The sequence below is a fragment of the Aphanomyces astaci genome (genome assembly GCF_000520075.1).
Source record: "Aphanomyces astaci strain APO3 unplaced genomic scaffold supercont1.29, whole genome shotgun sequence".
Classification (NCBI taxonomy): Eukaryota; Oomycota; class Saprolegniomycetes; order Saprolegniales; family Verrucalvaceae; genus Aphanomyces; species Aphanomyces astaci.
Genome location: NW_009798292.1, coordinates 651,786 through 669,298, shown reverse-complemented (window position 1 = coordinate 669,298; position 17,513 = coordinate 651,786). Strand labels below are relative to the sequence as shown.

The 17,513-nt window shown below is 49.9% G+C and overlaps 5 protein-coding genes across 8 annotated transcripts; 2 read left to right on the top strand and 3 right to left on the bottom strand.

Moving 5' to 3' along the window:
- Positions 1–959: 959 nt before the first annotated feature.
- H257_10689 (hypothetical protein) lies at positions 960–2,082 on the bottom strand. Its single transcript, XM_009837317.1, has one exon. The coding sequence runs from the start codon at positions 2,033–2,035 to the stop codon at positions 1,013–1,015; it is 1,023 nt and encodes a 340-aa protein (XP_009835619.1). The 5' UTR covers positions 2,036–2,082; the 3' UTR covers positions 960–1,012.
- Positions 2,083–2,677: 595 nt separating this feature from the next.
- Positions 2,678–7,342, bottom strand: H257_10688 (AGC protein kinase). Of its 3 annotated transcripts, XM_009837315.1 has the most exons (6): positions 6,681–7,342; positions 6,368–6,631; positions 4,952–6,093; positions 4,697–4,899; positions 3,396–3,630; positions 2,678–3,061 (listed from the first exon to the last, which is right to left on the bottom strand). In XM_009837315.1, exons 1-6 carry the CDS (start codon positions 7,236–7,238, stop codon positions 2,767–2,769), a joined length of 2,697 nt encoding a protein of 898 aa, XP_009835617.1. In that variant the 5' UTR covers positions 7,239–7,342; the 3' UTR covers positions 2,678–2,766. The 3 variants fall into 3 exon arrangements, with proteins under 3 accessions (XP_009835617.1, XP_009835616.1, XP_009835618.1); XM_009837314.1 differs by having other exon boundaries at positions 4,697–6,093; XM_009837316.1 differs by lacking the exons at positions 2,678–3,061; positions 3,396–3,630 and having other exon boundaries at positions 4,642–6,093.
- A 220-nt stretch (positions 7,343–7,562) lies between these two features.
- On the top strand, positions 7,563–9,490 carry H257_10687 (hypothetical protein). Its single transcript, XM_009837313.1, has 3 exons — positions 7,563–7,946; positions 8,030–8,358; positions 8,432–9,490. Exons 1-3 carry the CDS (start codon positions 7,599–7,601, stop codon positions 9,387–9,389), a joined length of 1,635 nt encoding a protein of 544 aa, XP_009835615.1. The 5' UTR covers positions 7,563–7,598; the 3' UTR covers positions 9,390–9,490.
- Positions 9,491–10,410: 920 nt separating this feature from the next.
- H257_10686 (hypothetical protein) lies at positions 10,411–14,134 on the bottom strand. The gene is made up of 6 exons (XM_009837312.1): positions 13,396–14,134; positions 12,430–12,818; positions 12,131–12,292; positions 11,874–12,074; positions 11,746–11,803; positions 10,411–10,958 (listed from the first exon to the last, which is right to left on the bottom strand). Exons 1-6 carry the CDS (start codon positions 14,093–14,095, stop codon positions 10,465–10,467), a joined length of 2,004 nt encoding a protein of 667 aa, XP_009835614.1. The 5' UTR covers positions 14,096–14,134; the 3' UTR covers positions 10,411–10,464.
- A 90-nt stretch (positions 14,135–14,224) lies between these two features.
- H257_10685 lies at positions 14,225–16,904 on the top strand. 2 transcript variants are annotated; one of them, XM_009837311.1, is made up of 6 exons: positions 14,225–14,665; positions 14,714–14,861; positions 14,921–15,687; positions 15,886–16,403; positions 16,453–16,495; positions 16,585–16,904. In XM_009837311.1, exons 1-6 carry the CDS (start codon positions 14,258–14,260, stop codon positions 16,816–16,818), a joined length of 2,118 nt encoding a protein of 705 aa, XP_009835613.1. In that variant the 5' UTR covers positions 14,225–14,257; the 3' UTR covers positions 16,819–16,904. The 2 variants fall into 2 exon arrangements, with proteins under 2 accessions (XP_009835613.1, XP_009835612.1); XM_009837310.1 differs by having other exon boundaries at positions 16,453–16,904.
- The last annotated feature ends 609 nt before the right edge of the window (positions 16,905–17,513 follow it).

Sequence of the window (17,513 nt, the reverse complement as noted above, 5' to 3'; positions counted from 1 at the left end):
CAAGTAGAATAGCTATCAACAAGTGCATGTCAATCTTTATTGGACACATTTCAATAGCTACATCATGTATTGCAATGCACCAACTTAACTGGCGGGTCAACGACGCTAGTACCTCCGATAAAACTTTTTTATCGTTTTATGAAGTGGGTAGTCCAATCGAATACAGCGGCAACGCAGACAATAATCGACTATCAATGCTAGCCAATGAAATTGCTTCACTCCTAAATTCCAACCAATGGTAGGCTTTGGCCCATTTGTCCCAGTCTGATTTCTCGAATAACGTTAAACTGCCCAGTCCAAATCTGGGTGAAAAGGACCATAGCAATCCGATTATTTAGAGAAATCTCTCAAGTATTAATACAATATCAAAACTACTTACAGTTAGTAGAAATTATTTGGCCAAAAATTCTCACTGTGCTTCGATCCATATAATTTCTACCGATGACAAGATTCGCGGACAAGAATCGTCAGCCAATCAGAACTCCAGCGTGATTTAATATTAATTAGTCAAACCTCGCGAATTCTGGAAGTTTATACTACACGTACATGGCCAATTTATGGTGCACTTGAAAGGGACCTCGTCGTAGAATGCACCTTATTCGTCTCTCAGGACCGGGATTTCAATTCTGAGATGTGCTACGTGAAGCCGAAAGCTTGGGCATTCTTCTGCTTATTTAATTGGCGTTCATTTACTTCGATTTCCACTGAAATCAAGGCAAAATAGGTGGGACGGTTTATGGTGCACGGTTTAAGCTTAAAATATGTATGCTGTTTTTGCTTATTTTTTGGTGATCTCATTTTTCTAGTGATTCGATTGGCTATTCCAAAAATCAAGCAATTCCATTGGCCAATTTGAGTGCACCTTAAACTGTCCCGTGCACCATAAAACGTTAGCGAATTCACAATAACTGGTAAACCGAATACTAGTACTACGTAATAGTAATAATTACTAGTACTATTTTTTAATCGGAGGTTCTACTGTAGTACAAAGTCGATGGTAATAGAGTTTGAATTAATCTGACCAGTTGCCATCATCATCATGATCATCGTCATCGTCGTCGTCATGGGGGTGTTGGATGTTGTCTTTAGCCACTTGTCGGATAAACTCGTCAAACCCACCAGGGGTAGCCAAATGCTCGACCAAATCGACGGGCACGCGGTACTGGCCGTACGGATCTGAGTACATGGCCGAGCGCGGCGTCGTGACCACTCGGAAATGGATGCGCTCGTCTTCTGCCGTCGCCGGTTGCTTCAATTCGTCCCATGAGAACAAGAGCGGGTCCGTCACGGCGCCAAACACATTGATGTCGATGAGGTGGACCTTGTGGTCCTTGTCCACATAGACGTCGAACACGTAATTCGGATCGGGGAGGGCCTGCGACGTGGTGAGATGCGACTCGAAGAAGGCTGCGATGGCGTCACACAACGTGTCCTGTGTGGCCTCGGAAGCGAGGAAGTCGTACCGCTCGGTGCAGTTGCGCTGGGAGATGCCCAACAGTTTCTTGGCACGTACAAAGCACCGGAAATGCATCGAGTCGAACAAGTGGCACCACTTCTTGAGGACCAGGTGGAACGTGTCGGGGCGGCGCTTGGTCCCTACGTCGCTGCATCCGTCGTACGCCTGCGTCAGGTCGTGGGTGATGAAGTCGGAAGCTTTCAGCAACATCAAGATGTCCGCGAACGACCGGCAGCACAACGAGTTGGCGAGGATCCACTTGGCGTCCTTGGCGCTGCTCCAGTCCAGTTTGGCAAACACGCGACCACCCAAGCGATGGATGGCGTCTTTGACAGCGGCAACGAACGAAGACGGATACAAGTCTTCCTGGACGAGGATCTGGTCTTGGAGCAAACTCGCCACAAACTCCTCGGGCAACGGGATCGCGATGCTGCGGATGCTGTGGACACGCAACGCTTCATACCAAGAGGTAAACCTGCAGTTGTCCACTTGTTGCACGGTGTACTCTACGCTCGTAGAAGCCATGTCGCTTCGAGGCACGGCGGCAGTGTCGATGTGAGCTCCGTCAACCTCGGCCATGCTGATGCGCAGCACGTACAGGACGAGTGCGACACCACCAGAAATTGTTCAACTTCAAATACCCTAAATATGGTATTTAGGGATTTTAATACTTCGAAGTACCATATACTATTAAAATAGTACCAAACCAAAACGTAGTACTACTAAGTTAGTATTAATAGTACTTTGCTACTAACTGTAAATACTGTAGTACCGGTACTTTTGGGATGATACCAAGGTCATACAAACTGTAATATAAATATGAAATATAGCGAATTTAGCGGTTTCGAAATTATTAATAGTAGATCTAATTGAGGTATTATACGTAGTTTCTTTTATTAATACTACGTATTACTTCGAAATAGTAGTAATTCTGCTTCCACTACGTAGTACTATTAATACTAGTAGTCATTCTAACGTTGGAGTGAAACCGTCGTACTACTATTAATACTACTACGTACTCCATAGTAATACTGATTTATTCTCAAACCGTTTATTCGATGACATCATCAACACTCGGAGAAGCTTGAACTATGTAAGAAGTCTATAGCAACGCAGCTCCATCGGTGCTGCCATGAACGTCGTCCATGTCACAAGCACAACAGTGTGAGCTCTTGGTAGTTCAAGAGTACATCCTTCGTGGAGATCTTGGGCAGCAGCACCATCATCGCATGCATGTCTTCGATGTACAACCAAAACTCAGACTCGATACTGCAGCTCATTACGGCACTTGTAGCTACAAACACTAACTACTAGTAGTGGCGGGGGGCCATTCTCGTCTCTTCTTGGTAGCTAAAGTCTTCAAAGTGGTTGGTCGGCGCGTTGCTGTCTTTGGCCACGGGCGAATCCAATGCCGCCATGTTTTGAAACTGCGCCGGCACGTTCGTCACGTCCTCGGCGCCAGACACTTCGGGGACGAACGACGGCTGAATCTCCTTGCGCAGCAATGCCTCCCAATCCACCACGGCGAAGAATTCGTCGGCCATGATATCCCGACCCCCCCCCGCGCCGCTGCCCAGTCGCTTGCTCGGGTCTCGGATCAGCAGTCTACCAAGTCCAAATTCAACAATTGTTTATTCGATTCGAAAATGGAGTAATAATAATGAACAATCAATGATCGACCAATCAAAACCCACTACACGAATCCAGTGGCCAATCAAACTGTCTCACCAACCATATAACGGCGACAACACGCTTCATATACAAAATGCAGTACAAAAAACCAATAGATTCGGCGGATCAATATTTCAACCTCCAAATTAAAAGGACAACAATTCAACAACCAATAATATATATATCGATGGATTGGTTGGCTATAACTCGACCACCCAAATAGCATATAAAGAATCCTACGTTTTGGCTAAAAAAACGACTTAAGTACCTGGAAATCAAATTCCGAGCCGACGGACTCAAGTACGCCGGGTACACGACTTCGCTCCCCATGATGTTCTTGAACATGACGCGCCGATTTCGGTCCACAAACGGCGTCCGCCCCGTGAGCATCTCAAAGAGGAGGATGCCATAGGACCACCAGTCCACCACCTTTCCGTACGGCTGGTGGCGCAGCAGTTCCGGCGCCATATACTCGGCCGTGCCGCAGATGGTCTTCATTCCCCCTGAATATATATATATATATATTGTCAAATCCATTCGAAACTGGACAATCGAATGTTTTCATGGATTCAAGAACGGCGTAATGAGCCAATCAAATCACGTTCTGTCGAATTTCTGCCAATCCAAACGCTTGATTCCGCCCAGTCCGCATTATTGGGCAAAATCACATATATAACAACGTTTGTATAGTATAATTTGCTCTCAATTTTAAATTAGATCAAGTGGATTCGAATGCTGACTCTCAAGTCCGAATTTAGGTGAAATGCACAATATATATATCATAATTTGCACCTGAGAACATATATATCACAAATGTATATCCTTATCACCTGAGATCCAAGAAACGGACAAAATACCAACATACATCCTAATCGACACTGGATAATGCAGAGTGTATGTATATATACATCACTCCCTTTCAGACAATATATATATATATATATATCATCTGAGACTGCACACCGAGAAATCACACACATATCAGTTTGCGTCGAATACTCCAAATAGACAACCAAATAAAATATAAATATTGTTTGCATCGGGATACTAATCAGATAGGCAAACCAATATACTATATATTATCCCCACCCAGTCAAAACAAATCAATCTTGTCGATTCGAAAATGAAGTGAGGAGCACCAAATCGGCAGACAATCGATATACGACCAATTAAAACCCACACCACGAATCAAGCGGCCAATCACATTCACTCTTCAACAATATGAGTATGTGAATGAAATTCGTGTAAAGGGCGACAACACTTTTCACACATCCTATACAAATATGCAGTACAAAAAATCGATCGATATATTGTCGATTTGATAGTACAAAATTGGGGTGCAATCGAATCGCGCCGACCAAACCGATCCACAATCGATCTGATTGGCTGAATTTCATTGAGAAGGTGGTTTTGATTGGTTAATAATGTTGAGCTCATCTGAAGTAGCCAATCAAATCGATTTACTTTCCAACGAGAAACCACAACACAATGAAATTTCACTCGAAAGCACAATATATATATATATATATATATCATATAAGGAGGTGATGCTAATGGAGAGTGTGATACCGTTCGCTTGGGATGCTCGAATCGCGCCGTCAATGGTCTGGCCTTCCTTGGACAGTCCAAAGTCTGTCAGTGCAATGTGACCATGGGTATCCATGAGAATATTCTCGAGCTTCAGATCTCGATACGCAATATCTTTAGAATGGAGGTGCATGATAGCTGTGAGCAGCTGCGCCATGTACAGCCGTGTCCGCTCTTCCGAGAACCTACACAGTACCCCGTCAAAAGTCAGAGTTGAAACTGCTATATATATATGACCGTTTGGACTTTTTCAGGTGAAAGTACATGGACCCGCCAGGGTAGTAGTCCATGACAAGGTACAGTTTATCTGGGTTTTGGAACGCGTAGCGCAGGCGCACCACATATGGGTGGTTGATCTCCTTGAGGATGTGCTGCTCGGCCTTGGTGTTCTCGACCTGGTCGTTCTGGATGATGTGCATCTTTTTGAGGATCTTCATGGCGTAGATGGCCCCGGCGTTCTTGCCGTTCTTCTTGCGCACGAGCATCACCTTGCCGAACGCGCCGCGCCCGACCACCTTGATCAGGTCAAAGTCGTCAATACCCAGCGGACGCGCTTCTTGTTCTCGCTGCATCATCGCCTGCAAGTTGGCTCGGGATGCGTCCTCCAACGCTGCTTTGTCCGCTTCTCGGCGGACGTCGGCCTCCCGATGGGGACGAGGGGCTGGTTGGATGGGTCGGGGTGGCATCGGCGGCGGTTGCTTGTGTAGTGCTATTTGCAGGTTGCAACAAGCTAGACATACCCGCTTGGCTTCACTAAACCCAGGGAGGAACAGCCGGTCCGAGCAGCTTACGCACACGGCGCGCAGACACAGGCGGCAGTACCGTCGTCGGTGCAGGACAAAGGTGCAGCTGCATAGGTAGCACCCATTGTCTTGAGCAACGGAAGCCAGCGGCGGTGACAGAGGAGGCGAAGGTGCCAAGAACGAATCGGTGCGAGCCACAAACGTGTCGTGCACCCATTCAAGGGTGAGCTCGATTTCGCCGTTGCCGTGCACCTGGTGGTACTGATGCTGGTTGGACGTGTCGTGCCGAAGGGTGAACCAGTGGCGCCACACGCGGTTCCAGCCCACGTCCGCCAGCGCGACCGCGACGCCGCCCACCATGGAGCTCATGGGAAGGAACGCCTTGTCCTTGACTTTCACCAGCACGGATGCGGTCTCGTCGCGCACGGGGAACGAAAATGTTTGATTCCACTCTGGGTCCATAGTCTTCTTGTTGTTGCCTACCGTGGCTTTGGACTGGCCCACGCATGTCACGACTGCGTACGGGTTGTTGTACGGCTGCCCAGTTAATCTAGCCCGGTTCACGGTGACCACTAGTTTGTTCGGGACGGTCGTGCGGATGGCTTGGAGGGCAGGTTGGAGGCCACTTGGGATGCACTATGAGTGACGGATGTGTGTTCTGGTCAAGAGATATATTGGAAATATTCGAGTATGAGCAGAATATCACCAAATCAGCAAACAATATCGAGACACGACCAATCAAAACCCACCACCCGAATCAAGTAGCCAATCAAATCATCACATTCGACCAAGTCCACATTGAAACAAGTAGTGGACCGGTAAAAGAAACACAATATGGCCAAAAGATAGCGAGGAATCGGTAGTTGTTAGGTAGTAGTAGTAGTAGTAGTTACTACTAGTTAGTTGTTACCTTGAGGAAGACAAACGTGGAGCTTTGGACCGACTGCAGCAAACACGACGAGTTTTCGCTAGAGAGCCGACCCACTGACAACGTCGAGCAGTATCGGGCACTCGCGCCGGTCGTTACTAGGTGAAACATGGGCTCGGCCGACGGTTCAAAGTGCACACCGCGGCGCGCGAGGAGTGGCTGCATGTGGTCGGCCTTGCCGATTCGCCGAGGTGGCAGTACGTTGGCTTGGGGAGAGTCGATGTAGACAATGCCGCCTATGCGCGACTGCAAGGACGTTAGACGATCGTGTGGATGGCGGCGGATGAATACGTACGTGGAGGCGGGGATCGAGATGGGACAGCAGATGGTTCACGAGGAGTCCAGAAGTGTCGTGCGAAATGAAGTGGATCAGACTCGCGGCGGACGGCTGAATGTACGTTGTCCAAACGTGGAGGACATGTTCTTCGGGCGACGACGAATGCAGAATCTTCACCGAGTGGCCTTGCACGGACATGCGGTTCGTGCTGGGGTTCATGACAAGTACGGCATACCCACTCTTTCTCGCAGCTTTGATATATGGGATAAGGGACATGGACGCCAACGAGTGCGAGAACGCCTGGATGGAGGCTGGCGAACCTTGGTGTGACGACGGAGGAGGCGGAATCGCCCACAAGCCTGGTGTCACTCCTGCCCCGTGCTGCATAAACACACACAATCGAGGGTTCTCATGCCAGTCCTGGGTGACGAAGATCGAGCACCGAGCCGCAGCTTTCGCCGCTGGAATGCACTCCTCGTGCATTTGAAACTCGCTGCACATGCGAGATTGGATCAAGCCAGCCACTTGGTGGACTTCGGTTTGCATCGCATGCTGGTTCGCCCCAGGTTGATTCATACTTGTGTCAACAAGTGGGAGCAAGCGTCAATGATGGCGGCGCGGACGATGGTCCGACTTGAACTGTGATTGCGCTGTCGATGGATGACGCCAACTGATATTAGAGCTCAAATATCCGATGTCCACTTTATACCGGGTAGAAAACTCCTGCTCTAGTAATACTAACCAGGGCTTACCCATACCAGAACCGTGCTTTGGCACTGAAGTTCTGGTAGTAATACTAATGGAGCTATTTCCAGACTGTCGCGTGTTCTGATTGGGTGTTGACATTTTATCCGGATATTTGCGGAAGGAATCACAAGAGTACTCGTCCGGCCAAGGTCATTAATATTTGCACCATCGCACTGACCAGCAGGAAACATGGTAGAAGGCGCGTCGGTGGACGTGAGCACCATCTCCCAGAAGCTGCATAGCGCCATTCAAGAGAACGAGTGGCAGTCCAACAAGCGGGCCGCCAAGGAGATCCAAAGCTTGCTCGCCGTCTTAAACACGTACACGCCAGATCCTAGCACCATGCTCGAAACCATGCGCGAAACCCGCATTGGGGTCGTCGTGAGCAAGCTGCGCAAACACTCGGACGAATGCGTGAAGGCATATGCGTCCCGCCTGACGAACAAGTGGAAGGCTGCGTTGGACGTGAATTCAACGTCGTCCAAGTCCAAGCAGCCCGCCGTGGTCGCGGCGTTGGCATACACCAAGATCCCCGAAGTACGCAGTCCCTCCCCCACCACCAACACCCTTCGTGTCCATTTCAACGTGGATGTGTGTCCCTCATGTGTTGAATCCGATAGACCGCGCATGACTCGAAGACAGGCGACGCCGCGCGCCTCCGCGTCCAGCAGGCGTATGCGAACGAGCGGGCCAAGAAGGATTCGCGCACGAGCATCTTTCTCGAAAACCCCGTCGTCAAGAAAGTTCGCGGTCGAAAGCCAGTGGCCAGCGCAGCCACGATCACCCGCTTCACAAACCCCGAGCGCGCCAACATGCAGCAAAAGGTACCCCGCAGCGTCGCCCCCAGTTCGCACAAGAGCAGCGGCGACGCGAGACCAGCACCTTCTTCGAGCCTTCCTGTACGACCTGCCCCCAGACCTACCACATCCGCCCCAACTGCCAACATGACGTACGAGCAGCATATCACCAACCCATATATATATATTATATGATTGAGCTCAAGCTCAAATTGATATATTTAGATCGGACGAAGCGCGCCATCACCAGCGCCAACTCAAGCTCCGGGCGTTAGCCGAGAACAAAGCGAGGGCCACTGGGAAGACGGTGCCGTTCGCGTCGGTCCAGCAAAAACCACCCGCGGCGTCGTCGTCGACGTCGTTTACCAAGATGGCGCCAGTGCCGTCCAAGTTTACCGCCATCAATCGACCCCCGCCGCCAGCTTCGTCTAGCACTTCAAAGCGAAACAGTACCACATCATACGTGGACAAGCGCAAGATGACGAAGCCGACTGGTCCGCCCCAGGCTCGCGAACAACGCAAGGAGTTTCTAGACAAAATGTACCCGCGCACGGTTGGCCGGGCAGACCCGAACACGAACTTGAAGCAAAAGCGGAAGCGGGAGGACGACTCGTCGGCCAAGAACCCGCCGCTCAAAGCCGGCGAGCGCGACGTGATGCACTGGCTCAAGGGGCTGGCGGACGGGGATATGAGTCAGTACGGCCCGGCGTTCTTCGAGCACGGCTTTGATACCCTCAAGCTGGTCGCGACCATGACGGACAAGGACGTGGCCGTCGTCGTGCCCAAGCGCGGCCATGCCCGGGTGGTGGCGGCGGCGCTGCCATCGCTTCAGAGCAAACCGCTGTCCGCCCCTCCAAGTCGTCGCAAAAAGCTGTCCAAGTACGATGATGACGACGAGTATGACAGCGACGATGGATTCCTCGTCGACGACGACGACATGCCGAGGTTCGTGCCGGGGCTGATCACATCCATGATCCGGAAAGGGCGCCGCCGCCGATCGGCATACTACGATGATGACGTTGAGGAGGAGGAGGATGGAGGGAACGATTCGTCCGATATGGAAGCGAGCTACGAAGAGATCCAAAGGGAAGAGTCGCGCAGTGCCCAGTTTGGAGATTACGAAGACGACGTCGAGGACCGACGCAACCGTAAACACAAGGCCAAAAAGCAAAAGCGAAAGTAGGACTACGCTCACTAGTGTAATAACGTACAGTGCTATCATAATGTTGACAAGCCTCTACTAGTAGTATTGAGTGTATGTAGTACTACTAGTATGAATTTTCGCCAAATTTCCCATTTCTGCGCGACTCGTCAAACCGATCGCAAGTCTCGCCGCGATATTTCACTGGCTGCTTTCCCCATTCCGGAGAAGTAAAAGAAAAATATTGTAGCCAATCAGCAAATAGTAATTTCAGATTGACCAATGGGAGCTTTGGCTGTCTTTATTAGAATGGGAGACTTCATTTGGTACGAATTTCCGGACATCGCTCTCACTGGTCAATCTGAAATTACTCTTCGCTGATTGGCTACATCCGTTTCGTGCTTGTGGGGAAAGCCAATGAAATTTCGCCGCGAGATTTGTGATCGGTCTGACGAATCGTGGAAATTTGTTACGTACTACGTAGTACAATATTTATCCGTTTATAAAGGTATTGAGTTTTTTTACATATTTCTATCTAAACCTCTGTCTATGGATAACTCTGCTCCGAATCAGACATAGCTCCATAGAAATGATGAGGAAACACAGTAAGAATCTTTCCTGACACTTTTTGTCCTTTAACATCAAGGGTATTCTAATGAGGACTCTTTAAATAGTGAAATCAGGTTCGTAGTGATATTCTCTACTTATTAGTATTTAGAAGTATACCCTAACGTTATAGTCGAGGCAATAACCTATTTTGACCAACGTACACTTGTTCAAATCACGAAAATGCCACAACAATCATCTTGCAAAAATGGTAGTGAAAACAATGATATTATTGTGGCAATTAAATACTCACAGTTAAGTAGTATAACTTTTCAATTGTTGATTATTGCTGTCAATTGGAAAACTATATATATAAATTTATATTCCCCTACCCTGACGACAAGACAACAATGCTGTCAGAGGCTCGTGCGGAAGTTGCCGTGTTAGAGTCGCGTACAGCTTGTTTGTCCAATAGACATGATGTCTCCATATAATCCATGGTAGTACGCAAGCGATGTGGCATATTGCACTTTTGAACTGCAACGACGACACGCACAGTGTATACATCCATTTAACAGAACGACGACAACTGATGCTGCGCGGCCGCCATGGCCATTTCCAAGTCTTCCGCCGCGGTCTTGGCTTGATGGAAGCTTCCAGCGGCCATGTCCTTGGGCTTGGTGATGTTGCCGCAAGATGGCAGCGCCAAGTACATTTCGTCCCACAGCACCACGCGCCTCAAGACCGTCGCGACTGGCCACGGAACCAGCGCGCCCGTGTCGCCATCATGCGACTCTTGGACGTACGGGCGGTAGAACGGATTGCGAAACTGCACGGCGTTGTCCAGCATGAACGTCCACAGCGACGGCGTCCGGCCAGCAACTTGCAGAGCCACGACGCGGTCCCGGTCGCAGTTGCCGACAAACGTGCCAAACCGCCCCGACGTCGCGTGAAACCCAATCGCGAGCAGCGCCAGCCCCGTAAACTCGAAATACGTGGGAAACTGACGGTGCAGTTGCCACACGCAGTCAAGAAATTGAACGAAAATCGGCGCTTGCTCGTCATCTACACATTAAAACACATGTTCATACAGAGCCAACGAAAACACAAGAATTATAGCAAAAATATTGAGCATTTCACCCAAATTTGGACTTGAGAGTCATTTCACCAAATAGGTTTCAATTTGATCCTATTTACTCTTGTACACATTATACACAGATGAGTATCTATGTGGTTTTGCCCAATGCGGAGGGGTCAAACGTTTGGATTGGCAGAATATATACGACAGGACGTGATTTGATTGGTTCAGGAGGTTCTTGAATCGATTCTCCCAAGACCTTCGACTATTCTGCTGAGGACTCGCGGTTCGAATCGATATGACAAAAAAACTAGAATGGTCTTGTGGTATATTGTCGATTTGATAGTACAAATTTGGGGAGGGGGTGCAATCGAATCGCGCCGACCAAACCGATCCACAATCGATCTGATTGGTTGAATTTCATTGAGAAGGTTTTGATTGGCTAATAATTTTGAGCTCTTCTGAGGTAGCCAATCAAATCGATTTAAATTCCACCGAGAAACCACGCCACAACACAAAGTTTCACTCGAAAGCACAATAGTAGACCCCGTCGAATCGAATCACGAATCGACGCTATTGGCTAATATATTTTTGAGTGGATATATTTGATTGGCTCTTTCAGAAAGGAAAAGTATATTCAACCAATCACAACTCCAGCGTGATTCAATATTAAGTAGACAAACCAGGCGAATTTTGGAATTGTTTATAGCGAATTAATTCACAATATAAACCCAAAATACGTATCCATAAAAGCAAGCAACCGACTGTACGTACTTTCACATTTGCCAGCCCCGACACGATCGCCAAACTTGTGGCCGACTTTGATCCATTCCTATGAGTTTTCATTATACTCCTTTGAAAATTCACAGAACAGTACGACTGTACTAGGTATATGAGCTTGCCTTTTCAATCAGCTGCATGAACCCTATGAGCGTCCGGTACTTGGGGTCCAGAAGCAGCTGCGACAGGGCGCACACTTGGCCGGTGCGGTCCCAGCCATCGCTGCAGTGGACGACCACTGACGTGGCACTCTGGTGGATCGCGTGCGCTGTTTGAATCGACGCGCGCAGCACCAAACGCACATGGTATAGCCACTTGGTGTCCTAGACTCAGACTCAGATTGAGATACAAACACACGTGAAAACACGATTCGACGCACCTCCACACGCGAGTACCAGTGGAGGTCGGCCTCCATGGATGGCATCAGCGCCAGCTGGCGGACCGCTTCCAGCGACTCGCGCATCGCGTGGATGTTGGCAATGTTCATAAACGTGACCGTGGCGTGGCGGATGCTGCCGCTTTCGGTGCCGCCGCCGGTCAGCTACACACACCGACTCAGACAATGGTCCCGACTCGGAATCCGATATCGCCACACATTGCGACGTCGGAACATGGGAATCAGACAATTTCAGAATCAGACAAGTCAGAATCAGACATGTCAGAATCAGACACACGTACGTTGTTGGCGCGCGCGTTCAGTTCCGGCCGACAGTCGACGATCCACACATTCTGTCCGTTGATCTTGTTGGTCTGGGCAATGAGCCACAGCATGTGGTCGTCGTCGGCGTTCTGGGCATGGAAGATCCCGCGCTTGGGCTGCGCACACCGCCACAGACTGGCCGAGTTGGATGAATGGACCCAGCAGCACAGAGGCATGCGGCCTTTGGAGCGGAAGCCCGCGACCGCCGCCACTTGGACGTCCGACATGGCGGCGGGCACGACAAACATGGGCGGGTACGTCGGACAGATCGCATACGATCGATTTGCGTCTGTGACTCGAAATGGACTTGATGAAAGTGACACGCCCATGGCGGCAAAGTCGGCGTAGAGGTCATAGATGGCATGCCCTACGTACAGTATGATGTCATGGCAACTGGGTAAAAGTAAACAATATAATCATGTAGACGTAATCAAGCATATGAATGTTAGGGGTCGTAATCAAAGGCATGCAAGTATACTACTGGATGCATCCATCGGTAGCAAACACGGGTTGACTGGAGAGAGAACGCTATAATATTCACTGAACCTACATATTGTGGTATATTCGGTACAAATTTCCACACTCCCCGTGAAATCGAACCACGATGAATCGACGCTATTGGCTAATCCAACTTTGAGTGGATATATTTGATTGGCTCTTACAGAAAGGAAAAGTATATTCAACCAATCACAACTTATTCAATATTGATAGTAGACAAACCACGCGAATTTTGGAAGGTTATAGCGAATTAATTCACAGTACCTCCGAACCATGCATAACTTACTCAGAATTCATTTGACATGATATGAACAAGTATCAATCGTGTTCCTTGTAGTAATTACTTCAGTAGTATATAAATCATAAAATACTACCAGTATTCGAAAGAATAAAATACTATTCGAAAGAATAAAATACTATTCGAAAAAATGTGAGGATTAGAATACCTTGGACATGGTCTGGGGTGACGGTGTTGCCTTGAGCAAATGCAAACAGGTGCAGCGGGGATTCGACAAACACGAGGCGGTTCAATGTCGTCATGAGCTCCGTGACGTTGCCACGTAAGACCCATGTCCGGCAGTTGCGGAAGTGCACCACGACTTGGGCTGGCATCGAGTTTGAAGATGACGATGACGACAGGGGATACGTGAGCTTGGACACGCTCGCGGTGGGCAAGCCAGGGGTGATGGCCTCCTGCAAAGACGGAGGCAAGTTGGTAGATCGCTGCGACGAAGATGGCTCGAAGCGGAGCCGGTAGTTGGTCACAATGAGTGTGCCAGGCACGCCTTCGCGCGACGACACTTCGAACGAACATGACAGCGACGCGGACTTGACTTCCCCTGGAAACGATACCTTCAAGTAGTCCGAGAATGACTCGGATGGAACGTGGATGGGGAGCGGAGGTGCCCCACGTAAAGCCCCGACGGACGACAAAGGGACATGCACCACGGACGACGACGGAAACAACGGATTAGCAGGGCCAGGCGGCGGCGATGTCGACGGAGTCGCATCTGGCTTCTTCGGGGCGAGCGCCATGACACGAGCCATACGCTGGTGGTGCGTACACATGGACGCAGACGGATCGTCGGCGGGGACAAGCGACGTACAACGCACGCCATTCCGCATCACGCTCGAGCATGTAGGCATGATGGCAGGGTGCTCGACGTGTCAACAAGAAAACCCGACAGTTTCAACTGGCGGGGCTCCTAAAAATACAATCACGAGATGTCAAATATGACTTGTACTTTGTATGTAATATTAAATAAACGGGCCAACCACGTCCTTGGCGGTTTGGAATTTGTATCCATCATGCCAGCGCTCGAGCTGTTTGGGCGCCGCAGCCGCGTCGGCAGCGACGACTTCTTCTGTCCGGCTCTGCTCCAGTTCATGTTCCAGATTCCGTTCGTCCTCGTGTGTGTGCTGTATGTGTCCACGTACCGCACTTGCTCGACGATGCAGATCCACAACCTGTCGGGGCTTGGGTTCTGGTACATGTTGCTCTCGATCCCCGTGCTGGCGTTCGTGATGATCATGAACGTGTTGGAGCTGCACGTGTCGTCGCAAGGCACGATCATCACCCACGAGAGTCGCATCCTCATGAAACCACTGGTCGTGGTGCATTTCGCGTGGGCGGTTGGCATGTTTGGCGGCGGCACCGCCGGCGTCGTCCTCTATGCTATGGACCAGCTGTGCTTCCCCGACGCAAACTTTGTGCTGGTACAACCTCCTTCTTCCACATACGTTGTGTCATGTTGGTATGGACAGGTGGTGGCCGTGGGGTACCTCGCCAACGTCCTCGGCATGGTGCTGTTTGCGTGCCTGGTCATCGGCGGCACTCCCGTCCATCAGCGCCGCCACTCGTGCGATGCGCACATGGACGTCGTCGATCCTGAGAACCACACGCTTCTCTACGGTATGCCTCATCACCACGCACGCATTCCAACACATCATCTCACGCATCCATCCAAGTAGGCAACTCTGACCCCGCACTTCCCAACAGCGACCTGTACATCCCGCACCAAGAACGCTGGGAGCGCCAATGCCATCGCTGCTGCGCCTGCGTCCGATGCTTCACATGCAGCCTCTTTGGCGGCAGCGGCACCCAGACGGACGCCATGTCGGTGGTCGCGTCCGTCTTTGCCCGATTCTTCTACGGGTCGCCAGACTTGGTCTTTTCAGACATCATCGCAGGGTTCGTCCTCCTCGGTGCGGTACAATACCACGAGAAGAACGCGGCCGCGGCATCCCCCGACGTCCTCCGGGAAGTCGGCGTCGTTCCGACCTTTCCGGCGCCTCTGGACGACCCCAAGGACGTGGCGCTGGTCGCGGCGGTGGCGGACTTGGCGCACTTTTCGAAGTACGCTATCGGCATCTACGGCTGGATGCTGTATGTATGGTCCCATCCGTGGACATCTGGTCCCCGCCTCGTGCTCCGAAGTCTGACCACCCGCGGCCAGCCATATATCCACGGCGACAACTGCGTGCATTGGCACCAAGTGGCGCTGCAGCTGGAAACCGGTGTCGCAGATGCGGACATTGTCTACGCTAGCTTTGGCAACGCCGTGTGCAAGCCAGCGTTCTGTGTAACCCTGGACCATCATAAGAAGCAAGTGGTGATTGCAATTCGGGGCACGTTGTCGCTGGAAGACTGTCTCACCGACGCCATTGCGTACGGTGTATCGTTGGACGAGATGGCGGCGACATATCAATGCGATGGCAAGGGGGCGTTTGCCCATCAGGTACTTCATAACAATTTCAATGTGAATGGGGCTCCGACTACTAGTCCAGTAGTAGTCGTCGTTAGGTTGACTTTTGTTACCAAGTTGGAATGTCATGTGTTATAAATAGGGAATGCCATGTGTTATAATTAGGAAATGACATGTGTTATAATTAGGTAATACATTAGTTATAATTAGGAACGACATGTGTTATATTAGGGAATGTTACAGTGTGCGCTGTGGCTTATGCAAGAGATTTCGGCCCTCGGCATGCTGCCAATGTTATTTGATCCCACTGCGGTTCCTTCAACCCCTCCGTCCCCCATCGTGAACGGATGCCTCCCGGGTACGTATGCCGACTACGGCTTGACCATCACTGGCCACTCCCTCGGCGCCGGCGCGGCGGTCCTCCTCTCCATCATGCTTCGACCGAGATACCCGACGTTAAAGTGTCTGGCGCTGTCGCCCCCCGGCTGCCTCATGTCCCCAGAACTCGCCACGTCATCGGCGTCGTTCGTGACATCCGTGGTGCTGGGCAAGGATATCATAGCCCGGGCGTCGCTTCTGTCGTTTCAGGCGCTACGAGACCAAGTGCTGAGTCTGATTGGACGGAGCAAAGTGAACAAGACACACATCATGCGCCAGGCGTTATCATGGAGGCACCCCGACGAACTGCTCCACGCGACCGAGGACGACGCCGGCCACACTGTATTTACGACCCAACTGCTCAACTATAGGTACGTACATTCACTGGTCGTACAATCTGTGACGAGGTTGGTTGGGTAGGACCATGCTGCAGCGGATCCAAGCCAAGGAACCGATCCATGAGGTTGGTAGTCCGTCTTGAATCCACGAAAAGCTAGCGCCGTTTGTGTGTATTTTGAAGCCTTTCAATATGGATGCATGATATATGTGTAGATGTGGCTACCAGGACGGATTGTGCACTTGAAACGACTGGTGAGATCTCGCGGCCACGGCTTTTGCTTGTGTTGCCGGCCAGGTGGTGGCGTCTGCTGCACTGAACGCACGCATTACGACTATGTGTGGGCCCATCAAACCGACTTTTTGCAGATTTACGTGGCCAGAACCATGCTCGACGACCACTTTCCAGACAAAGTGCATGCCGTGCTGCAAGACATGCACCAAGACTAACGGTGTATATGCCCAACATAGTATATAATATATCATACTTCGAATCTTGATAACATCGTGATATGTACTATGTACATATGTACGATGTATATATATATATATATAACGTTACATGTACAATTGCCCTTTTACGCTGATTCACACAACTCGTTGGGGTACACTGTGTTACCGTATTGTGTAATTCTCTTCAGACACGCATCTGACTTTATCCGAATACGGATGCTTGAATATTTACACACCCATTGTTACAGTAATTCACAATGGACATACAAATAGTTTGATACTCTCAGGCAGCGACAACAAATATGAAAAGGTACCCAATATTCAATTATGCAGTGGATTGATTATTAAGGTAGTCAAAACTATCCAATCACAGAACGACATCACTGCTGACTTATGTCATCACAATGATCAATGTCACTAGCTGGATTGATCACCTCTTCTACAGCTAATAATCCTTGCATCAACTCCTCTAAAACATCATCGTCTACAAAACCTCCGCCGTCGACAACTTCTTGCACCTCACCAACTAATAGATGGCACGCCACAAACCCGTTCAAAATTGTCGACTCGGGTATGTCTGACCATGCAGAGGTACAGATAACGACGGAATAAGTGGCCCTGTGGTACTTCGAAATAGCACTTCAAATTTGTATTGGGACAAACTACTTCGAAAAGTAGAATACTTAAATCAA